The sequence below is a fragment of the Pelophylax lessonae genome, assembly GCF_965119305.1.
Source record: "Pelophylax lessonae genome assembly, chromosome: 1".
Classification (NCBI taxonomy): domain Eukaryota; kingdom Metazoa; phylum Chordata; class Amphibia; order Anura; family Ranidae; genus Pelophylax; species Pelophylax lessonae.
In genome coordinates, this window is record NC_138768.1 from 799,546,175 (window position 1) to 799,572,244 (window position 26,070).

Sequence of the window (26,070 nt, forward strand, 5' to 3'; positions counted from 1 at the left end):
GGTGATCAAATACCACCAAAAGAAAGCTCTGTTTGTGGGAAAAAAAGGACGCCAAATTCGTTTAGATACAGCGTCGCACGACCGCGCAATTGTCCGTTAAATTCACGCAGTGCCGAATCGCAAAATACCCCCTGGTCAGGAAGGGGGTAAAATCTTCCGGGGCTTAAGTGGTTAAAAAAGAAAAATTATATATTTTTTAGAAATATTAAAAAAAAATTTAATTTATTTTGCAATTTTTTTAAATTATTTAATACAATGTTTAATTATTATTTTTCTTACGATCTGTAATTTTTACAGGACAGGGAAGCCTGCAATGCTGCAGGAATAGGGGAATGGGGGGGGGGGGTGGCACAGTGAAAGGGGGGCACAGGGGAGGGAGGGGGGAATCAGAAAAAAGGCAGAACAAGGAGGGGGAGATTCGTGTCGGAGAAGCAAATACAGGAACGATGCCCTGTGTCTGTGTCTCTCCCGTCAGCAACTGAAAGCTGGCAGGAGGGGGAGAAACTGGCTTTCAGCTGCTGCAGAGAGCCGCACAAGGCTTCCTTCTGTAATTGTCCCTCCACCCAATTGCACCGATTCCCTGTGCTGTTGGGTCCTCCCTGTGTGCCCAGGCCCCCTACAGGAGGACTGGTGGTCCCCCCCCCCCTCAGATTCCCTGGCTACAAATATTGTAGCTGCTGACTTTTAATATGAGGACACTTACCTGTCCAGGGATCCAGTGCTGTCCTCACCTGGGCTGGTTCTTCCTCAGTGCTGCCATGCTAACTATGGAAAGCCAGCTGTGACCCCTTACAGCTTCACAGCTTTCCACGGAGGGCCACACTGAGCTGTGTGAATGGTCCTGCACTTTCTAGGACCTGTGATGTGTCCCAACACTTCCACTAAGGTCACCTACATGTCAAAAAAAGGGAACCTGCTCCCTCCAAAAGTTGAAGAGTAGGGGAGGAAGCAGAAACGTGGAACTTCCCCTTTTGGGGGAAGATCAGCTTTAAATTCCCACTGAAGTAAATTCATACCCCAGTACAATTTTTTGTTTGAAAAAGTTTTATTTTAGAACATGCATTCAATTTTCTAATGGTTAGTGAGGTCAGATCGACAATTATTTTAACTATAGTGATGAGAAAATTCAAAGGCGCAAGATGGAAACTTTTTCACGTTTCTTCTCTGATTGAATAAAATTATAACTGTTACTGTGATTTACACTCAGGAAAAATCACACATATTTGTGCATGTTCTATGCATAAAAGAAACCTGTTTAATACATCTGAGATTACGTTCAATTAGCAGTTCTAGATGAAATATTAAAGTGATTGTAAAGTCTCTTTTTTTTCATGTTATACTTACCTCCTCAGTGGTTTTGCACAGAGCTCCTCTTACATAGTTACATAGTAGTTGAGGTTGAATAAAGACAATAGTCCATCTATTTCAACCTGTGTAGATGTGTGTGGACGTATTAATTTCCCATATCCCTGAATGTTTTGATCCTTGAGATGTACGTCCAAGAGTCTTTTAAAAGTAGCCATACTTCCCGCAGTTACTACCATTTGTGGCAGAGAATTCCAAAGTCTTGTAGCCCTAACAGTAAAGAACCCCTTGCGTAGCCTGAGGTTAATTCTCTTCTCCTCCAAACACATTGTATGGCCTCGTGTCCTCATGCATTCCTTGCGACTGAATCGTTTTTTTTCTTTGCTCAGATCACCGTTGCGGTATTTGTAAATCGCTATCATGTCCCTTCTCAGGCGTCTCTTCTCCAGAGAGAATAAATCTAGTGCTGCTAAACGGTCTTCATAATTAAGGTCCTCTAATCCCCTAATAAGTTGTGTTGTCCTTCTCTGTACTCTCTCAAGCTCCAATACATCCCTTCTGAGGACTGGCGACCAGAACAGGACAGAATACTCCAGATGTGGTCAGACCAGAGTTTTATAAAGTGGAAGGATTATAGTTTTATCTCTGGAATACATCCCCTTCCAATATTGTGCCGGCTTTGGCAGCTGCAGCTTGACATTGCATGCTATTGCCAAGTCTATCTTCCACTAAGACTCCCAGATCTTTCTCCATTTTTGATACCCCCAGAGGTTCCCCCCCCCTAGCGTGTATTTTGCTTTTATGTTATTGGTCCCTAAGTGCAATACCTTATACTTCTCCACATTAAACCTCATTTGCCATGTAGTTGCCCACTCCGTTATTTTGTTCAGGTCATTCTGTAAGATTTCTGCCTCACGATGTGAAGTTATTGCCTTTCTCAATTTTGTGTCATCTGCAAAAACTGAGATGGAGCTACTGACCCCGTCCTCAATGCTATTTATAAATAAATTGAACAAAATTGGTCCCAGAACTGAGCCTTGGGGGACCCCACTTACCACCCCAGAACAGTCCGAGTATACGTTGTTCATTACCACCCTTTGGACACACCCCTTTAACCAGTTCCGTATCCAAGAGCAAATCTTGTGGTCGATGCCTATGGACATTATTTTATAAATTAAGCGCTTGTGGGGAACTGTATCAAACGCCTTAGCAAAATCCAGGTACACCACATCCACAGGTCTCCCACTGTCTAGCTCACAGCTAACCTCCTCATAGAATGTTAACAGATTGGTTTGACACGAACACCCCTTTGTAAACCTGTGCTGATTACTGCTGATGATGTTGTTTTCTTTAGCAAACTCTTGGATATAGTCCCTTATCATCCCCTCCAGAACTTTACATACTATTGACGTCAGGCTGACCGGCCTATAATTTCCCGGGACATGCCTATGCCCTTTTTTGAATATCGGTAGCTTTTCTCCAGTCACCTGGTACATTTCCTGTCATAATACTGTCAGCAAAGATCAGGAACAGTGGTCTAGAAATAACCTTACTGAGTTCTTTAAGTACTCTCGGATGTACGCCATCCGGGCCCGGTTATTTACTTGTGTTAATTTTATCCAGCCTTTCCCTGATTTCACCCTCTGTTAGCCATAGCGGCAAGTCCTGTGTATTACTACTAACCATACAGTCATGGTCAGTGTACCCCATACAGTCATGGTCAGTGTACCCCTCCTTTTCCTGTGTAAAGACTGAGGAAAAAAAAGCATTAAGCACGGTTGCTTTTTCAGTGTCCTCTGTAACCATCCTCCCATCATCGTTAATTATGTGTGCAACATGTTCTGACCTTGTTTTTTTGCTGTTGATATATTTAAAGAATTTCTTAGGGTTATTTTTACTATCCTCTGCTATTTGTCTCTCTAAGTTGATTCTAGCCATTTTGATTTCATATTTACATTTCTTATTTAATTCCTTGTATAGCTGGAAAGCAGATAACGTCCCCTCCAATTTATATTTCTTGAAGGCCATTTTTTTCCCCCTAATAAGTTTATTTACATTACAGCTAAGCCAGCCAGGTTTGGCTTTGGCTCTTTTAAATTTATTTCCCATTGGAATGCACTGTGAGATGCATTTGTTTATTATGTTCCTAAAGCATTCCCATTTTTCCTCTGTGGTCAGTGTTCCTAGGGTTTGGTCCCAGTTTATTTCCTCTATCGTTGAGCACAATTTGGGAAAGTTTGCCCTTCTGAAGTTTAGGGTTCTTATGTTCCCCTCTTCTCGGGTCCCTGGCTGGGGCTCCTGGCCCCTCCCTCTTTGCCCCCCCTTGCCCCTCCCTCCTGTTGAGTGCCCCCACAGCAAGCAGCTTGCTATGGGGGCACCTGAGCCGAGCTGCAGCTTTGTGTATCCATTGAGACACAGAGCTGCAGTTCGACCCTGTACCCTCCTTCTCCTGATTGGCTAACTAAGTTTGCTTGACAGCAGCAGGAGCCAATGGCGCCGCTGCTGTGTCTCAGCCAATCAGGAGAAAGAGTCCCGGACAGCTGAATTACTTGTGCACATTGCTGGAATGCATTAAGATAAAATAAAACCTTCTGACTTTACCACTCCTTTAAGGTCTTTAGAGTAAATTAGCTGACTCAATAATTGCAAGATTGAATGCGCTGATGAACAGTTTTTTGAAAGTTTTTTGAATGAAAGTTCAAACAACATTCTACTGGTGTATGGCCAGCTTAAGATGGACCTAAACTCTCCTATCCTTTACAGCCAGGGAAGCTGCCATATTGGCCTCTGTTTGATTGTATTGCACATGTAATCAGCTATGACACCAGCCATTTGGTAAAGGTCCCTTTTAAACAATCGGACTGATTAAGTCTGCCTGTCCGTTTTTCAGGCGTACCTGATCGGGTCACCTATTCTCCTCTATGGGGAAGCGGATGTTAGTGGACATGTATCCGCTGACACCCGCCTGGCATCCCATCTGACAAGATCTGCTGATCCCGATCGGATGGGATGAAAACGGACAGGCTGTCTATTTTTAACAGATCTCCCCATTGAGGAGAGTGGGACTCTGACAGGTCCGTCTCTGCACAGTGAGCGGAGACGGAACTGTCATCCGCCTGTTCAGAACGGATCAACGGAGCGATCCCCGCTGAGCTAGCGGGGTCCCCTGAGCAGATCCGCCCTGTGAGAAAGGGGCCTTAAAGGTGACATAGACAAACTAGTTGCTGTAACCGTTATCCTTAGGCATTGTATGAATGTAATCAGTTAAGCCAATGGGTTTAGTTCTGCTTTAACCGCTTGCTGACCGCATCACTTACATATACAATGGCAATGCAGCTCTGCTGCACCAGATGATGTATCCAGAACTTCCGGGTAGGGAGCGCATGTGCACGTGTCGCTGGCAACTCGACTGTGTTGTCATTTTCATAACAGATGCCAATCAGCGGGTGCCAGCCAGTGGATGACCGCCGGCACCTGCCAATCTTTGGGAAGACACAACTATGTAGGCAGAGCTCTGTCCTGTCATTGGGGAAGTAATGGATTTTCTTTCCCCGCAAAGCAGGGAATAAGATCCACGACTTCCTTTAGTAAAAGCACCTCTCACAGTACACCAAAACACTGGTTAGGCAGAACATTTAACCCTTTGATTGCCCTAGATGTTTAACCTCTTTCCACTAGTACAGTGACAGTGCATATTTTTAGCACTGATCACTCTAATAGTGTCACTGGTTCCTAAAAAGTGTAAATTAGTGTCCGATTGGCTGCTGCAATATCGCAGTCCCACAATAAGACGCTGATCACCGCCATGACTAGTATAAAATACATAACTAAATAAAAATTCCAGTATATATCCAAAACATACGCTTATTTGGATTTTTTTTTACCAAAAATATGTAGCAGAATACATATTGGTCCAAAATTTATGAAATAATTAGATTTTTTAAATAGTTTTTATTGGATATGTTTAACCACTTGCCGTCTGCTCACTAGAGCTCTACTGCGGCAAAGTGGTTCGTTATCGTCTGGCGACGTAGACCTACGTCGCCAGACACTCCCCTTTCTTGGCGGTGCGCGTGCGCCGCCGGAGGCTCGCTCCCGCTGTATTCAGTCACAGCGGGAGTCGGGCCAGGGGAGGAGCAGTGGTGATCGCCGCTGCTCTTCCCCGATCATCGGGGATCTAGTGTGGAGATCCGCCTGCTTGTGTAAACACAAGCGGGCGGATCGCCTCAGTGACAAGAAGTGACAGATTGCAGTGTTCAGCATAGCTGAACCTGCGATCTGTCCCTGTGTCACTCAGTCACCTCCCCCCCCACACGTTAGTAAGTACCAGGCATACATTAACCCCTCCCTCTCCAATAAAATTAACCCCTTCCCTGCCAGTGTCATTTTTACAGTAACAGTGCATATATATAGCACTGATTACTGCAGTAATGTCACTGGTAACCCCAAATGTGTCAAAAATGTCAGTCAAGGGTCCGATCTGTCCGCCGCAATGTCGCAGTCCCGCAAAAAAAATCGTAGATCGCCGCCATTACTCGTTAAAAAAAACCACCAAAAATGACAGAAATCTTTCCCTTAGATAGTAAACGCAATAACTTTTGTGCAAACCAATCAAAATACGCTTATTGTGATTTTTTTTTTTACCAAACATAGGTAGCAGAAAACAAATTGGCCAAAAATTTAAAAACATTTTGATTTTTACATTTTTTGGGGGGGAATTTCATATAAAAAAATGTGAAAATATTGCTATTTTTTCAAAATTTACGCTATTTTTTTGTTTATAGCGCAAAAAGTAAAAATCGCACAGGTGATCAAATACCACCAAAAGAAAGCTCTGTTTGTGGGAAAAAAAGGACGTAAATTTTGTTTGGGTACGGCGTTGCACGACCGCGCAATTGTCAGTTAAATTCGCACAGTGCCTAATCGCAAAAAGTGGCCCAGACGTAAGACAGCAAAATCCTCCGGTGGTAAAGTGGTTAATGGTAGAAAGTAAAAAATATTGTTTTTTTGTTTTTTTTTTCAAAATGATCAGTCTTTTTTGTTTATAGCGTTAAAAATAAAAACCACAGAGGTGATCAAATACCACTAAAAGAAAGCTCTATTGGTTGGACAAGAAAAAAAAAGGACACATGTATTTATGTAAAGCATGTTGCATGACCGCGCAATTGTCAGTTAAAGTAACGCAGTGCTGCATCACAAAAATGGCCTGGTCATGAAGGGGGGTAAATCTTCTGGATGTCAAGTGGTTAAAGTGTTTGTTTCTTTTCTTCGTTTTGCTGCCTTTTATGATCACAAATGTATGTCACATCATTTTTTTTACAATAGATTGTTAAAAGGTTGTAAGACATAACATTTAACTTGCAAGCATATGAGCAGCACAGTAGCTTCCCTGATAGAGCACTAATCCTATCTGGCCCAGACAATCATAAATTCAAATATCATTAAACTAGAAACATAGTAATATAACAATTCAGGGGCCAGTGGTACAGGAAGGGGTGCAGCGGTCTTTAGGCTTTTCTCAACTGGTTTGCTTCATAAGGAGACCCCAGTGTGCTAGGGAGTGAACCAAAGATTAATGTATGTATTACAAACATGTACATAAACCAAGTAGCCCATCAAGTACAAAAACATTACATATTCACGTATGGAGATCCCAATATGCAATGTGTGGACAGCCCTGCAACCAATGGGATAAACCCAGACAAAGATGAAAAAAAGGGAAAAGAACTCTAAACTGGTTGTGAAGCTATGTAACCTCTCTCCGGATGGCCATTTTAGTCCTGATCAAAAAGATGTAAGCATTACAAAAAATATATTACTTAAAGCTCCAATCATGAAGAGGATATGTATGTGACCCGGGGAACATTACTGGGCCAGGCAAAGGGAATTCACAACTTACACGTGTTAAGTCCAAAAAAGATCCTGAAAGATTTAGATAGACAGCGCATAAAGGCCAGAAAACAGAGGCATCCTACTGGAAGAGATGCCAAAAGCTGGCCCAACTATAAGAAGACAGCAGACAATAACCAAATAGGGAAAAATATTTTTTCCCAAATGTTTTGTTTTAAGCCAAAGCATAAAGGCAAGGGGAAATATTTCAATCGGAGACACCTGTTCTAGTAAGAACTGTCTAAGAGGGGAATGCCCCTCACTTTGGGAGATTTCCTCTAGCTTCCTGTTACATCTCTTGAACAGAAAGTGAGCAACAATTTCCCCAAGGATACACACAGTATAAGTAAAAAAAACAAAACAAAAAAACACAGGCAGGGTTTTAAACCCTTCTTTACTCTACCTAAAATGAAAAAACAGTTTTGGCTATACATACACTTTAGAAGAGAAGTTTAGTGTTTTTTTTTAAGAATCATACATACCTAGGTGGATGCAGCACTGGTCCGATGCAGCATCTGTCCCCTGCCAGCTCTAAGACTGAGAACTGAGTGATCAAACACCGCTGATCGCTCAGTTCTCAGAGCTCTGTGAGCACAGAGCTGGTGACTGTCAGCTTCTGATTTCTAATATCTCTTGTGGACTTCAGCAGCTTTGCCAACTGTCATTGCCATTATGTTGGGTTTGGCATTACTGTACTGAGAACATGGTGGGATCACTGAGAGAAGCAGAGAATACGCATGGCAGTGAGAGCTTACTTCTGGAGCTTCTCAGAAATATGATAGGCTAGTGATGTTACCTATTTATTTTTTTATCTTTACTATTTATATACAGCCAACTTTTATGCATTTTATCATCATGTGCACCAAGTATGCACAAAAATAAAATGGCATTTGGTCACACAACTGCCCACAGTGGCAGCCCAAAGCAGCAGTACTCGGATAACTAAAAATCATTTCAAAGTTTAAAAAAATAATTCCTCATTATACATAGACAGGATGGTTAGAATGGTTTTAGCTATAATGGGTAATTCTGCTTTCACATTAAAATACATTGAAGGCTTAGTGGATATTATGCTCATTATTATTTACCTAATTACATGAAAATAGACATTTCCTTGCAGAAAATAGTATACAGTGCTTTTATTTTACAGGTCTGACCAGTCTCTTACTATAATGGAAATATTATAAGATCAAGAGGTACAATGGAGACAGGTGGTGTAAACATTCCGCAGCCCACCATGGTGTTCCCTAGACTCCATCCAATTGTAGAAGATGAATCAGAAGGGACAGAGGACTCAAGATCAATCGAAGACCAGGGTGCAGCAATAGGGGAACAGAGCAGGAGAGCCAGTACTGAGACTGAGCACGAATCCTCCAACCACAGCCCAAAATCCTTTGTTGCTTCTGTGAAAAGGGTTATTTCTTCTATAGGTTCAAATGGTAAGACTTCATCACTTGTTTTTGTTTTTGCAAATGATGTGAGCTCCAAGATAAAGAAAGACTTAAGTGAAACCATATACAGTATAAAAAAGAATCTACATTTGTTTGTGGTTCCAGGATAAAAATGATAAGATGTGTAGCAATATTTCCAGGTATTGTGCCTGATATGGGTCTGCCGGTAACACTTCCAACACATTTAAGTTGAATACCCAGGTGTGAGATTGGAGACAATGACCATTCTGGCATCTTTGGTTTGTTTTGTTTATTTTGTAAAGGGGATGGGAGAAGGGAATGAGTGGGATACTCCTCTGGCTCAACTAGGTTTAACTGGGACACTTCACAGGAAAAATGCCTGTTAGCGCTGTCTTGACGCCAGCTGAATGCCAACGAACTCTTCCTGGCGCTTGAAAATACTGATTTGCTGAACTGCGCTAGAACTTCGACCTTAACACATTGGTTTACTCAGAAGATCCAGGACTGTAATACACTTGACTCTTGACACTCTGTCTAGCTCAAAAGTCCGGTGAACAGCTCCCTCCAGCCCTTCACTGACTGAGGTAGCTCCTTGTAACTGCTTGTGCTGCTGCAACTCTTAACACGGTACATTGCACACTGTACACGTAACTCTTCAGGGCCCAACCACTGGCGCCCCCTTTAACACTTCAGGGTCCTCTGACTAGGCACCCCCTCTGACACTTCAGGGTCCTCTGACTAGGCACCCCGTCTAACACTTCAGGATCCTCTGACTAGGCACCCTCTCTAACACTTCAGGGTCCTCTGACTAGGCACCCCCTTTACCGCTAGCTAGCTCCTGGATCTCTGGGACCTTCACTGGAGAGGTCCCCTTTAAGCTAGGCAGACACCCAGGGGCAGTTCACAGTACTCACGAAATTGGAATGCTTTCCCGGAACTGAACTCCTCGTTCTCCGCTGGTCCTCGGCACTCCGGATCATCTCTGCAGCTCAGCTCAGCTCTCTCTCTGTACTCTCAGGCAAGCCACCCCGAGACACCCGATCCTTCTGACAGGAGGAGAGACAGCCGTACTCTCCCTCCTGGGACTCTGCTTCCCACCAAAGATGCTGTGTCATGCGTTCCCCTCAAACCTATGCCCACTCCCAGAATCCTCTGCGGCCTATTCTGCCTTCTGGGGTAGATACAAGACTGAATGTGCCACTAATTGGGTTTCCTCCACTGCCCAATGAGAATCCTCTCATGGAGCCAGTGGGGGAGACTCCCCTCTCAGCAGCCACACCTGGGAGACATGACAGCCCAGCTGAAAATCATGGCCCTGCTGTTAGGCAGCCAAGGCCCACTATTCTTTACCTGGCACCTACATTGTAGGGTGCTACAGATGTATAATAAAGGTTCTTCTTTATGGGTAGACTATGCACCTAATTTTACAAATCCAAACATTATATTCGATCATCTCAAAGTGAACGTCCAAGTCCATAGTGTAGAGTGCAGTCCCCCTAGTGAGGCAGCTCCAATGCACAAAGCAGCCACACCAGGCCACTACAGACTCAATCCAATAGAACAAAGGAAAAATGGAGTGCCGCACCATTTGTTGGGAGTCCAAGACGTAAGTTTATTTCCTCATAAGAGCCACCATGCTTTGGAGGCATTTGTATGTCTTCTTCATCAGGGTTGCAATGGTTGATGGAGGAGGAAAACATAGGGCTCATTGTGGTTGAAAAGGTATTGGGATGATATTAACACAAATAAACCTGAGTACAAATAATAGAATGAGATTTTAGCAGATGATCATTGTATCCAAGACTTAAAGCCCTGATGATGAGGACATTGTAAAGGCCCTAATGCAATGACATACTGTATATAAAAAAGATAATAATTGTATATACTGGACTTCACACAAATAGTGTGGTAGGCAATTTTCTACCTGGATAAATATAGGGGTGATACCATTGTTGAATTATTTTTGAAGCTTCATGCTCTGGGACTGCCATATTGATCCTTTCTGTACATTTTAGGGAGGCAAACAATTAAGTATTTGGTCGAGATACATATCCGAGGGTTGTTTTACATGCCCAAGGATTTGTATTTTTGTTTGGTAATTCCTGAGATTTACAGCCGTGGACAAAAATTTTGCGAAAGACACAAATATTAATTTTCACAAAGTCTGCTGCTTCAGTATTTTTAGATCTTTTTGTTAGATGTTACTATGATATACTGAAGTATAATTAAAAGCATTTCATAAGTGTCAAAGGCTTTTATTGACAATTCTATTAATTTTATGCAGTCACTATTTGCATTGTTGACCCTTCTTTTTCAAGAACTCTGCAATTCGCCCTGGCATGCTGTCAATCAAATTTTGGGCCACATTCTGACTGATGGCAACCCATTCTTGCATAATCGATGCTTAGAGTTTGTCAGAATTTATGTTTTTTTTTTTTCACCCGTCTCTTGAGGATTGACCACAAGTTCTTAATGAGATTAAGGTCTAGGAGTTTCTTGGCCATGGACCCAAAATTTAGATGGTTTGTTCCCCAAGCCACTTAGTTATCACTTTTACCTTATGGCAAGGTGCTCCATCATGCTGGAAAAGGCATTGTTCGTCACCAAACTGGAAAAATTGCTCTTGGAGGATGATTTTGTATCATTCTTTATTCATGGCTGTGTACAATTGTAAGTGAGCCCACTCCCTTGGCTGAGAAGCAACCCCACACATGAATAGTCCCAGGATGCTTTACTGTTGGCATGACACAGGACTATTGGTAACACTCACCTTTTCTTCTCTGGATAAGGTTTTTTCCACATACCCCAAACAATCGGAAAAGGGGATTCATCAGAGAAAATGACTTTACCCCACTCCTCAGTTGTCCAATCCCTGTATCTTTTGCAGAATATCACTCTGTTCCTGATGTTGTTCCTGTAAAGAAGTGGCTTCTTTGCTGCCCTTCTTGACACCAGGATATCCTCCAAAAGTCTTCGCCTTACTGTGCATGTAGATGCACTCACACCTACCTGCTGCCATTCCTGAGCAAGCTCTGCACTGGTTGTGCCCCGATCCCGCAGCTGAATCAACTGTAGGAGACGGTCCTGTCGCTTGCTGGACTTTCTTGGGTGCCCTGAGGCCTTCTTCACAAATGTTTGTTATGGGATTAAATTCATTTTCATGCCAAAGAGAGACTTTGCATTCATCTGATTACTCTTTATAACATTCTGGAGTATATGCAAATTGCCATCATAAAAACTGAAGCAGCAGACTTTGTGAAAATTATATTTGTTTCATTCTCAAAACTTTTGGCCACGGCTGTACACTGCCCAGTCAGTTAGCATGACCACATTGGAGACCTCACTTTTCTGTACTGAACCTAAAGTGATTCTAAAGGCACAGCTGAAAAAAATGATAACAGGTTATACTTACCTGCTCTGTGCAGTGGTTTTGCACAAAACAGCCCCAATCCTCTTCTTCTCTGGTCCCTCACTGGCGCTCCTGGGTCCCTCCCTGCTGAGTGCCCCCAAAGAAAGCTACATGCTCTGGAGGCATTCATGCGTGCTCGCATCCCGAGCCTGGTTATGAATAACAGTAGTTCAGGGCGTAAGGAATCCATATTGATTAGAGATAATAAAGTCTGCTATAGAAGCAAATAAAAAAAAGTTTCCATTGACTTACACATTAAGCACAATGTTCATGCTTGTAGCATACTTATAAAGTCCAAATTTACTAGTAGCTGTTTCTAAAGTGACCTGCAGCTTTGATGTCAACTACACAACCTGCCTTGCATTACACTGTGGGAATGTCATTTTTGGCTTCAGCATTTAATGAACAATAGAGTTAAGCTGTTAATGATCAAGTTGTCGGGGAGAGGAAACTTGCACATGTGCCTGGACCAGGCCTGCAGACTGCAGATAGAAACCAGCACATTGGCTGCTGTCCTACAGTAACAGTATTGGATGTCTGCTCATAGTCTCCATTAGTGGATGCGTTTTCATGTCATTTGATAAGAGAAAACAAGTGTGGGAACTAATGGAACAGGACCTGTGTGAACATTCTGCAGATTTATTTTTAGAAAAATTGGTGCATAAGCAACACCTCTAAAAATATGTAAAAGGGAATAAGAAAAGCATTCTATATGCAATGCATACAGGCACACTCAACCTGTGTGACACGCCTTCATGCTTTGAACGGACCTCACAGAAACAGGAAATTAGCTCAATCTTCCTAATGGGGGTCACGTACAGAGGTAAAAACTTTTCCCTTCTCTGCTCATCAGAAGAGATAACATTCCTTATCTGAGTTTAGCCTATAAAACTCAAAAAATTATTCTGTGGCATAAATGTTTCTACATGCTTGTCTAAAGTCAGTCTATACTTGGGTAAAACCACAACCACGTTGTTAAAATGTATGTAAATCCAAACAATGAACTTCTCTTTTTTGTTGTCCTATGGTCTGGGGAATATGCCATTGGACGTGTTTTATTGATAAGTAGAAAAGAAATGGAAGCAACAGGTGATTTTGTCATAAATTCAATACTGTCCTCTGCACAATTCCTGTCTTCTTTCATTGAGTCTATTTAGCCCTCCTTGCTTTTATCTTGGCACTACAGATCAATTAGTCCCTATGTTGTAGAGATTAGAGAGAATTTAGCAAGAAGCAAACCAAGATATCTTTAAGAAGCACTCAGCCGGTTGGCTATATACTGAGCTAGTAAAAATGCAAAGCCTATTGGGGAATTGCACTTTTCCAATGGAGAGGGGTGGAGTTTGAACCAGGGAACACAGTCATCTGCATTTTCACAGTCCCAATTTCTGTCCAATTAGGTTATGAATATATGATATTTATGGGAAATGAGCAAACTGGGCATAAGAGGAATACCAAAAAATTACGGTGATCTGTATTACTTGAGTCAGTTTAAAGAGTGACTCTACATTTTTTGAGAGAAAGAAAAACATTCCTCTCTGGGTGAACAATGTAAATTGCATGAATTTTATTAAACTTCTTAGTAGATTCCTAACTTTTATTGCTCTGTAGAACTAGCTCTTTGTTTCACCATGTCCTTTGGATGCTGATTCTGACTTGCAGGGTCTGGTTCGTTATAATCAGCTGTTGCACTCTCAGTTATCTCATGAGGCAAGCTGCAGGGTTGCCAACTATTCAGAAGTATTTAAAGTGAGTGTAAAAAAAAAAACACTCTGTGGTTTTGCACAGAGTGACCGGGAACCTCCACTCCTCGGGTCCCTCTTCTGTGCTAGTTGGCCCCTCCCTCCTGTTGAGTGACCCCACAACAAGCAGCTTGCTACAGGGGCATCCGAGCCGAGTCACATCTCCCTGTGTTCATTCAGACACAGAGCTGCGACCCGGCCTCGTCCCCTCTCTCTCCTGATTGGCTGACTGACTTGAATTGACAGCAGTGGGAGCCAATGAGGAGGGGAGTCCCGGGCATCTGAGACACTCCTGCAACATCAATGGATAAAGATGGGCTCAGGTAAGTTATAGGGAGCTGCTGTACACAAAAGGTTTTTTTTTTTTATCTTAATGCATAGAATGTATTAAGATAAAAAAAAAAAAACTGCCTTTACAATCCCTTTAACCTGTGAGACGTATCTCACCAAAAATGAAATTACTATTGTAGAGGGTGCCTAAAATCTGACTTGTATTTTAGCACATGCTTCTGGGAAAATCAGTGAGCCCATCTTACAAATAGGAAAATACATTTGTGGTGGCATTCTGTACACCAACGGTGTGCTGAATGCCTCCAGGTTGCCATATTGCATTGAAATTTACATTTAATGACAACAGCTGCGGATTGAACAGCAAAAGGTCATTGTTAAAACAGTCAATTACAAGAGGGCTTGTGTAGCAATTGTATATGGTATATTATTATTATGTTTTCTATATTTTTCTTCTGTGAAAGTGGAGTTACGCTGGCCATACACTATATGAAAAATCGTCCAAAATTTGGTCATTTGGACACTTTTTTCGTTTTTTGGCCAGTTAATCGGCACGAATCAGTAATTGGGTTGGGAAGTTTTTGAGCCCAAAAAAAAAAAAGGACAAGTTTGGAAATGTTCTGCCGAATGAACGATAAATTCAAAGGCTAATGCGTTTCTGGTCCAAACTGATTGCACTAGGTATATATGAAAAAACAAACAAAAACTGATTCATTTATGTCCATTGTACGATTTATCAGTCATTACATGATGGCACGATTGTTTGCTCTCACAGCCGAGTGTTCATTTTTCGAAAATTCGTTTGAACGATTTTTCATATAGTGTATGGCCAGCATTACCCTTTAAATCTTCACATTTGACTGGAATGTACAATTTTGTAAGAGTCTAACTTAGAGCCAATTTAGATTCCGCACAATTCCTACTTTCTTCATTCACTCAGCACGTTGAACCCATCCCCTGCTCCCCCCCCCCCCTCCATGAACCCTACAGTCCTCCTTTGTGGACATATGATTGGCTGTTTTGATGAGCCTGGCCACAGATCCAGTGGACTGATGGAAAAAAGTGCACGGATTCCTCCATCCACGCAATCTAGGTGGATAGGGGAATCCTCTCCACTGTCTCATTTTATTCTGACAGTGGGACTCCTTTGCTGTCAGAATACACTATTTAGCAGCTGCAGCTACTGATTCACAAAAGTTTTCAAACAGCTCCGTTCGACAGAACCCGATTGTTACAGTAGGAATGGCCATAGATGATCTCTGCTAAACCAGCTAAATTTCAATCCATCTCTGAGACCATTGAGTACTGTCCGTGATACTTTTTTTATTTGCACTAACATACAATTTTTCAGGACAAGCTTTCGGGGTATGTCCCCTTCATCAAGATCCAAGCAGTACTGCTTGGATCGTGATGAAGGGGGACATACCCCGAAAGCTTGTCCTGAAAAATTGTATGTTAGTGCAAATATAAAAAGTATCACGGACAGTACTCAATGGTCTCTGTCGCAAGTGCACTAATACGGCTACAATTACCTCAATCCATCTCTGGATAGTTTAGAAATCTCAGTAGTAATGCTGTAGTGCCGTGCTTTGCACTGAACGTAGCAAACAGCCAAGGGCAGTTATCTGTCCAGTAAGGACTCTTATACTGTCACTTCTATCAGCCTTTATACTTTTTCTTCTCTTTCAGCTGAATCTTATATTTCGGACTTTGTCCACATTAATGATTGCTTAAAGGAGAGATCCATAAAGTTCTCCGACCAAACAGATGCCTTTGTATCAGGTAAGAAACTTCTAGGCATGTTGTTTTATACTATGAGTTGTTCAATACATTGATTACTTTGAGAGTAAGGTTTTGTTAAAATGTAACTTAACTTTATGTGAGCACCATAAACTGAAAAATCTATTTAATTCATTTTTAATATTCAAAGCTAACTCACCCATTCCACCCATTTCTCCATACTTTATATATTGAGAAATAGCTTTCAAAAACACCCCCTAGGATTTCTGGCCACAGCCATCTTGAGTGAGGCTCCGTTCACATAGGCTGTGTCCGCGGCTCACCGCAGGGGTCCGGTGCATCCCTGGTCACTGATTCAGGTTAGAATCAGGTCTGAATTTATGCCTGAATTGGCATCTGAATCAGACCAGAAGACACACAGAACCCATCCTTAAGTGAGGCAGCTCAATTGAAAGCCAGTCACACTCTCTTGTAATGCAAATTGGATGTAGGGAAACCCACATCCAATTTGCATATGTGTGAACCTGGCCTAAGGGCAGATGATTCATGTAGCATTAACTTCTTGGAATCCATCTGCCCCTAGCTCAGGTATGTAGTCAGGAGGGTGAGCTTAGTCCAGAAACCGGGAAGCAACTGCAGAAATGTAAAAAACAAACAAAAAACAAGTAAATATAATATAACTTTCTACTTATTTACTGATGCTAGCAGCATAAGGATTGAAAGTAGTTAATATTGATTTAAATAGTTTAGCTCTTCTTTAATAGACTATCCTTTTCATATTACAGTAATGGACTGTGAATAAAAATGTCAGTTGTTATAGAAACTAGAAACATAGATTCTGCTTTTTATATCTCTACTGCACATCCCTAACGTCTCATATACACAATGCCTGCAGACTGGTTTAGTTCAGAAAATGATGCATTGTCACTCTAAAACAATACAGAAAGTCCTATTTAGCAGAATTCCTGAAAGAGTAAGTATATGTTCAGAGTATATTTACCCCCCCCCCAGCCTAAACTTCCTCCCCTCCCCTCCCCTCCCCTCCACTCCCTTCCTATCCCTGCATAACTCTTGCAGCTTTGGCCCACCAAAATGTTTACATCCTGCTGGCCTGGATCTTCAATGGTTCTAAAACCCAAAAACAAAAATGTGACATATTGCAGCTTATTAGTTACAATGGCTGCATTAGTTTTTTTTTTTTTTCAGGCTAATAACATTTTCAGCAAGTACAGGAAATACCTGTTGATCTTGCCAGAAACGCTGTGCCTGTCCCTTTACTGTGAGCTGAAAAGAATGTGCAAACGTCCTTATTTTTATTGTGTAAAATATTAGTTCCATCAATTGACCAAGTAAAGGAGATGAACAAAGGCAGACATGTTTGAAGCCCAGTCTGTGTGACAAGCATGGCTTCCTCTAGAGATACAATTTATAAATAGGTTTATCCACAAAAGGAAGTGTGATATACACAGGGTTAGCAGGTGAAAAATTAAAGCAGAGTTCCACTGGCTTTTGTGTTTATTAAAAGTCAGCAGCTACAACTAGTGTAGCTGCTGACTTTTAAAAAACACACACTCACCTGTCCCATGGTCCAGCAATGCGGCCGGAGGGAGCGTCGCTTCTCTCCATCTTCTCCCCTCGGCGTCGGCACCTCTAGTGTGGGCACCCGGCTGTGACAGCTTGCGGCAAAACAGCCGGGTGCGGACTGCGCATGCGTGAGTCGTGCTGCACGTCATGACTGGTCAGGCAATCTTCTGGGACCTGTGATGTGTCCCAGAAGATTGCAGGGAGGGAGGGGGAGAGGGGAACTTCCACCCGAGCTGCCTAGGCAGCCCAAGCGAAAGTGGGAGCGGGTACCTGTCAACTAGGTATTCCCCCCCAAAAAAAAAAAATGACATGTCAGAGGGTCAGGACTAAGGATGATCAAACTTTTGAAAAGTTCGGTTCGGCCAGAACATCCGAACTTCCCGAAAGTTCGGCCCGGATTTCAGAACCCCATTGAAATCAATGGGACCCGAACTTCGGTAATCAAAAACACCATTTTGAAGCCCCAAAACCCAATAATGCCCCTAAAATGTGCCTAGGGTTCTGGGCCATGCCCCATTAACTATTAATCACATAAAAAAAAGTTCTTAAAAATTGTCATTTTTGATAAAAAAGCCAATTATTGAAAAATTTAAAAAAAAAAAAAAAAAAAAAAAAAAGAGATTTGGTGTGCATGTGAAGTTTCAGCTCTGTAGCATGTCCAGAACCATGGGAAAAAAAAGATAATTTTTCAGTAGAACAGGGATGTGGTTCGGGAGCCTCCTTTAACTTTAACACCTATATGATCTTTTTTTTCTGGTTCTGGACATGCTACAGAGCTGAAACTTCACAGGTACAACTTTTAGACCCCCCAGACACAAAAAAGTTCTTAAAAATTGTCATTTTTTATAAAAAAGGCAATTATTGAAAAATTAAAAAAAAAAAGAAATAAAAAAAAAAAGAGATTTTTTGATTTATAGTGGTATATATACACACATACATATATTTATATACACACCTAGACATATATAGGTGTGATAGTAGCAGAAATATATGCTTGCGCTAATGAAATCATTTACAGTAATATATTTCTGCTACTATCACACCTATATATGTCTAGGTGTGTATATAAATATATGTATGTGTGTATATATACCACTATACACAAGTTCAGATGTTTTGCCTGCCTCAAAAGAACCCCAAAAAATGCCAAAAAAAAACGCTAGCGTCAAAAAAAAAATGCCCAGGTGTGTTTTTGCTGGCATTTTTTGGGGGGTTTTGGAGGCTGGCAAAACATCTGAACTTGTGCACAGTACCACTATACACAAGTTCAGATGGTTTTCCTGACTGCAAAGAACCCAAAAAAATGCCTGCTATTAAACCGGCAAGGTGTTACAGCAGAGAAGCCATATTCCTGTGCTTAAAGTTTTCTAACACAAACTATCTTTTTTTTATGGTTCTGGACATGCTACAGAGCTGAAACTTCACATGTACACTTTTTAGACCCCTCAGATCTGAAATCCAAAGTAAAAATCAAAAAATCTCTTTTTTTTTTCTTTTTTTTTTAATTTTTCAATAATTGGCTTTTTTTTATCAAAAATTACAATTTTTAAGAACTTTTTTTGTGTGATTTTGTGTCTGGGGGGTCTAAAATGTGTACCTGTGAAGTTTCAGCTCTGTAGCATGTCCAGAACCCCCAAAAAAAATCATATAAGTGTAAAAGAGGGGTCCCACCATCCCTGCTCTACTGAAAAATGATCTTTTTTTCTGGTTCTGGACATGCTACAGAGCTGAAACTTCACAGGTAGACCCCCCAGACACTAAATCCCAAAAAAGTCATGCCTGCCTCCAAAAATGCCCGATAAATGCAAGAAAAAACGCCGTAGAGAAGCCGTATTCCTGTTCTAATAAAAATTATAAGAAAATGCTAATTTTTGGGGGGTTCTGGACATGCTACAGAGCTGAAACTTCACATGTACACTTTTTAGACCCCCCAGATACTAAATCCAAAGTAAAAATCAAAAAAATCTCTTTTTTTTTTTTATTTCTTTTTTTTTTAATTTTTCAATAATTGCCTTTTTTATAAAAAATGACAATTTTTAAGAACTTTTTTGTGTGATTTTGTGTCTGGGGGGTCTAAAAGGTGTACCTGTGAAGTTTTAGCTCTGTAGCATGTCCAGAACCAGAAAAAAAAAAAGGATTGTTTGTATTAGAAAACTTTGAGCACAGGAATATGGCTTCGCTGCTGTAACATCTTGCCGGTTTCAAAGCAGGCATTTTTTTGGGTTCTTTGCAGTCAGAAAAAACATCTGAACTTGTGTATAGTGGTACTGTGCACAAGTTCAGATGTTTTGCCTGCCTCCAAAACCCCCCAAAAAATGCCAGCAAAAACACACCTGGGCATTTTTTATTTTGACGCTAGCGTTTTTTTGGCATTTTTTGGGGTTCTTTTGAGGCAGGCAAAACATCTGTACATGTGTATAGGGGGTATATATAGACATATATGTCTGAATATATACCCCTAGACATATATAGGTGTGATAGTAGCAGAAATATATTACTGTAAATGATTTCATTAGCGCAAGCATTTATTTCTGCTACTATCACACCTATATATGTCTAGGGGTATATATTCAGACATATATGTCTATATATACCCCCTATACACATGTTCAGATGTCATGTCTGACATCAAACATGTCCTCAAAAAAGCACTGGCAGTGGCAGCCCCTGCAGCATAAAAAATGCTAGGCTGGTGAGAAGCCATAATGGTGTCCCGAAGCTATTCAGAGAAATGATCATTTCTCTATAGAGGTCACCCTGCTATGGAGGGGTTTTGTCACCCTGCCATAGCAGTCACTGCCAGTTAACCCTACACTACACTACGGTCCCCTGACACTTAACACTTTCCCTACAGAAACTAAATTTTTGAAGCTAACTTAAGTGTAAAGGAGCACTCTAACTACACTAGATATCCCTTTCCTCACACTAAAAATAGCTAAATAACACTTTTAAAGTAAAATTAACAGAACTGCTTCCACTCTCTTCCATGTCCAGTATAACAATGCTGGGAATATGGCGGGGGCGATCTTATATACTGGGGGGCGTATTCACTAATGATTGGTCTAGGGACCCCCTAGTCACTCCAATCACATTCCTAGCATTCTCCTGCCCCCTCAATTGGCTTTTGCTAATGGTTCTGGTCCAATCACGGGCTTTTAAAGCCCAATTCCTGAAGCATTGCATTTTGGGCGGTTCTGGTTGCCGAATTCCGAACTTTTTGGGCAAAAAGTTCTAAATTCGGCCGAATTCTTTGCGAAGTAAAGCAGTAGGCACCCCTACAGCTCCCAATACTCGCCTTAAAGCAGTAGTAAACTCCATTTTATTTTTTAACCCTGTAAGACAATGTCAAAACGTGCTAGTATCCATTGCATACTAGAACATTATGAAATACTTACCTTAGAACGAAGCCCTTCAGTGGCACTCTGTCCATCTTCACCTGGTCTTCTTTCTGGGTTTGCATCCTCTGGCTGTCTGATTGGCCCCCCTGCGATGACAATACTCCCACACGTGCATGCGGAAGTTGTGGACCATGGCATGGAGCTCTGAAGGGACGGCACGGGTGTGCTGTCCCTTAAGAGCGCATGTGCCGGTGACGTCACCGGCTGCATGCAGTGTGAATATCTTCTAAACTGTGCAGGTTTAGGAGATATTCACTGTACCTACAGGTAAGTCCTATAATAGATCAAAAGATCAAAGATTACTACAGTACTAATAATACCGTTTTCATTACTAAAGTCTTGTATATAGTCCCTTATCATTCCCTCCATCTCATGCAGACTACTGATGATCGGCTAACCAGCCTATAATTCCCCGGGATATATCTCGGCCCTTTCCAACAAAAACTGCTGTGGAAGGGTGACAAGGGAGGAACTGGGAGACTAATTATTATTTAATGAAAGCTGTAGATTTAAAAATATTAAAAATTACTTGTGAGGTTATATATAATGTACATGGTAAAGCTTATGTGGAAATTTAGTGATCGGGTTTACATTGTCATTAACATTTATAGGCATTTGTGTACCATCATTCAACTGTACTGTTACCTATTCTTATGTGGATATTGTTGTTGTATTTCCCGTGTCGTTGTATACTTTATACTTTGTGCTTAATTACAAAAAACAAAAAAATTAATGAAAAAATCACCTTTAAAAAAACATTTGGCTAGGTCTGAGTGCTTTCCCAATAGCTCAATTTTAGTTTTTCTTATCAGACATTCTGGACTTGGAGCCAAGAGCTGAAATCTCTGTGATAACGGAGCTGCATAACAGGGTCACATGAGAAGGGGGGAAACTACTTTGTATTGAAAAAGGAAATGTTTTCTTGATGCATTGGTCAGACGGAAGGAAGTTGGCCAGGATATGCGGCAGGTTTACAGGTCCTATACGGCACAGTACAGGCAGTCAATGGGTTTAGTAAACAATATAAGTTGCTGACACATGGATCCTATGAAGACAGTATGTTGCTGAAACAGCAAGAATAGTGAAAGATTATCTAGAAGAGCAAGAAACCTGGGGGCCATACATAAAACATCAAAAATGAATTATTACTTTTTCTGTTATTTGCTGACTTTGCTACATTTATAAAACATCTCAGGGTTAATTTTTATCCTATTTATTATTAAATGTCATCAGGAATATAGGTTTTTTTTTTGCAGAGTGACTAGGCATTTGCCATTATTTTAACCACTTTACCACTGGAGGATTTTGCTGTCTTACGTCTGGGCCACTTTTTCACATTCGGCACTGTGCGACTTTAACTGGCAATTGCGCATTTTTTCCCACAAACAGAGCTTTCTTTTGGTGGTATTTGATCACCTGTGCGATTTTTACTTTTTGCGCTATAAACAAAAAAAGAGCGTAAATTTTGAAAAAATAACAATATTTTTCACATTTTTTTTATATGAAATTCCCCCCAAAAAAAGTGTAAAAATCAAAATTTTTTTAAATTTTTGGCCAATTTGTTTTCTGCTACATATGTTTGGTAAAAAAAAATCGCAATAAGCGTATTTTGATTGGTTTGCGCAAGAGTTATTGCGTTTACTAACTAAGGGAAAGATTTATTTATTTTTTTTAACCAGTAATGGCGGCGATCTGCGATTTGTTTTGCGGGACTGCGACATTGCGGCGGACAGATCGGACCCTTGACTGACATTTTTGACACTTTTGGGGGTACCAGTGACATTACCACAGTAATCAGTGCTATAAATATGCACTGTTACTGTAAAAATGACACTGGCAGGGAAGGGGTTAATTTTTATTGGTGATCAAGGGGTTAATGTATGCCTGGTGCTTACTGACGTGTGTGGGGGGAGGGGACTATGTGACACAAGGACAGATCGCAGGTTCAGCTATGCTGAATCCTGCAATCTGACCCTGCCTGTCACTTAGGAGATCCGCCCGCTCTGTTTACACAAGCAGGCGGATCTCCACACTCGATTCCCCGATGATCGGGGAAGAGCAGCGGCGATCGCCGCCGCTCCTCCCCTGGCCTGACTCCCGCTGTGACTGAATACAGCGGGAGCGAGCCTCCGGCGGCGCGCGCGCCGCAGAGAGAGGGGAATATCTGGTGACGTAGGTCTACGTCGCCAGAAGTTATTGAGCCACTTTGCCGCAGTACAGCTCTAGTGAGCAGTGCGGAAGTGGTTAAGGAAAGAACAGCCCTGTCTGTGACATCAAGCTGGTTTTAAACTGCTCCTAAATGCATGAAGTGCTCTGTTCCTTCTGTTTCAATGGCACAGTTCTTACCAGTTTGGTTTCATGTTTTATTTTTAAAACAAGTTTGCTGCAATTTTGGTGCTATTTGTAATTTGCGCATCTTTCCTGGAATACAGATGCAAAAAAATATGTATAAAATGCAGGGCTGCTGTTAGAAATCATGGAGCCCCATACTGCTTACCTGGCAGGGCGCCTCTCCCCCACCCCCCAGATAATATCAAATGATACTGTTGCAAAAAATTCACTGAAATCATTATTATATGACATTTACCAGCCCCTTCCCCCACTCTCCATCTTAAAACATCCCCTTGTGTGCCTGCAGCAGGAGAGGAAAGGAGAGAAGCCAGAAAAGCTGCAGGGAAAAGGGGCGCACACAGTGGCCCAAAAAACAAGGAGATGGGGATGTGGATTCTAGAACTGATCCCCCTGCAGCACAGCTGGGAGAAGGGAGTGGAAGAGAAGCCATCAGGGCTGCAGGGGGGCGACAGAACAGGATCAGTGTCTGCAGCAAGTTAGTACAGCTGGCCCTCCTGCTCAGCAGGTGCCTGGGCCCCCCTTTTGTACTGATGGGGCCCGGGCCCAGTACAGGAGGACTGGCTGTACTGCCTTATCAGCGGCCCTAATAAAATGCATCTAAGGCCTCAGTCATGTAGTCTATGAATAGGATATGTGTTTCTAAGGCTTGAGCTGCCAGATGCTTCATGCAGGCCGCCCATTAAAGTCTATGAGGGTTGCAATGGCAGCATGGATACAGCCCCTAGTCCCAGTTTAAATGCCCTAAATGCACACTTTCTTCCAGAAATGCAAAGCAATGGATGAAGACTGCATTAAAAAAAAGTCTAACTTAATTTCTAATTGCAGATGTGTGAAAGGACCCTCAGTGGACCCTGTAAGTGAGGTCATGAGCACATAAAATGCCCCTATGTTACTTTGCTGTGCAAAGCTCTTAGCACAATACAGACATACTGCCCTGTAGCTACCAAGCCTGGATGTACTGAGAAGGTGATGATCACATCTCCTGTATGAGAGATAGCTTCTAGGCAGTAGCTGATCATGGCTTATCCTATTAATATATATTATTAGTATTTAGGATTTATATAGCGCCGACAGTTTATGCAGTGCTTTACAACTTGAGGGTAGACAGTAGAAATACAATACAGAGGGCACTGCTCGTTAGAGCTTACAATCAAATCTTATATGGCATTGCCTATCTTTCCCTTGTTGGTCCAGCTAGGTTTGGCATGTGGTGCATGTACAGTGGATAGATCTGTGTGTATGTAGTGTAACCCATTAAATGATCTTGTCTTACAGATCTCAGTCTTCAACTGGTCATGGTCAGAAAAGGAAAACCCGATGCCCAGCTGCAAGCAGAGCTCAGGAACCGCCTGCGCCTGCTGGAGAATGACAGTAAGGAGGTTGCTGCTGTCATCTGTGTAAGTTCACATATTTATACTATTGATAAAGCCAGGCACAGGATGAAGAAGTGTAAAATTCAGTACAGCTTGATATTCATTTATTTCAGCTTACTGCTTCAGGATTTCACCTCTTGTACTTAAACGTATCGTAAAGGAAGCTGAGGAAGTATTGAGGTTGTTATTGCTAACCTCTCCCCCTAAAAATAAGTTACCTGTCGCTCTTTCTTCATTACTATGAGTCACTGACCGGAATGAGTGAGTCGATGGGGGGCTCTTGATTTAACGTTCACTTTTCACATTTGTATGCTTGTTCTAGGCCAGTGACTCAAATAGAGAAAAGCCAGAGGCGACCAGGGAACTAGCATTTTCAGAAGGAGGTAAACAGAGGCAGCCTCTGTATTATTGTCAGAAATGTGCCTCTGTTCAGACTGTGCGTGCTATATTGGCTCTGTTGAGTGGGTTTTATGATTATAACTGCAATACATTGCTTTATGAAATAATACATTTTTTTCTACATTTACATTTTTACATTTTAGAATAGCACAGTAAAGCATCCTTAAAACAGAGTATTCATGTGTCTCATCTCATTACATATCCCAAAAATAAGAGGGAAATTCCTAACTTCATGACAGTAGAACGAACCATGAAAGTCATTGTTTTTAGCCCCTCTGGTACATCTAGGGCTAGGTGTGAAATGCAGATATATTCTAATATGTTTCGGGCTATTTGGCCATCAGCAGTGCAGTTTTATGGAAACCAGGCTAAGACTGGCCATAGTCCATAGGGGATTTGCCCAGTGGGCCGGGGCAATCGGGTCAAATGTCCTAACAAGAACGACCTTTTCTGGACAAGGATAACACAGACTGTGGTTGCTTACCTCCCACTTTGCGGCCATGCCTGGGACTCCTCACCCTGCTCTCCCATCCTGCCAGCGATGTCAACCTATGAGCAGAGCAGGGGCGGGAGGAGCTGAAGTGGGTAATCACCCACTTGTTATTATGATCCAAATCTTCAGCTCCTCCCGCCCCCCTGGAGAGGTCAGACAGGCTGAATCCTGCCCTGTCAAAAAACTGTGCAGGGGAGGCAGAAAGTAAAAGGGGGCACTGTGGTTAGAGAGAAAAGGGAGGGGGGCATGACTGTAAGGGGCACTGCGATGGGGGGCTGTGATTGCTAGGGGCACTGTAATATAAAGGGGACCACACTGTAAAGGAGCACTGTAATCTTTACATTACAGTGCGTAGAACCAACTCCGTGAATATCCCCTCACCAACCGCCTCTACAAATGTCTATTCCCCCCCCTCCCCCTGGAAAAAATTGGTTGCTCAGTCTAGAATGCATGGGCCTATTTGTCCCAGTCTGAGCCTTGGGACTCAATAAGACAGTCCTGTATATCCTGTATGGTTATACAGTCTACATTTTAGAATACAATCCAATACTTTTTCAGTGCTTTGCATTGCCTTTGAGTTTATCTTCCTGGGTACATCTGGTCCTGTTTTGTGCAGTCTGTGCAAGTGATCATATGGTTAGTAAATGCATTGTACTAGCCTTATAAATGCAGCCGTGATGCATTTG

General features: G+C 41.9%; 1 protein-coding gene across 2 annotated transcripts in view; it reads left to right on the forward strand.

Annotated features, from left to right (window-relative positions):
• SH3TC1 (SH3 domain and tetratricopeptide repeats 1) overlaps window positions 1-26,070 on the forward strand; it is an 89,400-nt gene that overhangs the window by 11,989 nt on the left and 51,341 nt on the right. For both annotated transcript variants that reach the window (XM_082269142.1, XM_082269143.1), the window contains exons 2-4: window positions 8,345-8,633; window positions 15,735-15,827; window positions 24,395-24,516. In XM_082269142.1, the coding sequence (XP_082125268.1) occupies window positions 8,396-8,633; window positions 15,735-15,827; window positions 24,395-24,516 (453 nt within the window). In that variant the 5' untranslated portion in view covers window positions 8,345-8,395. The remainder of the gene's footprint in view (window positions 1-8,344; window positions 8,634-15,734; window positions 15,828-24,394; window positions 24,517-26,070) is intronic.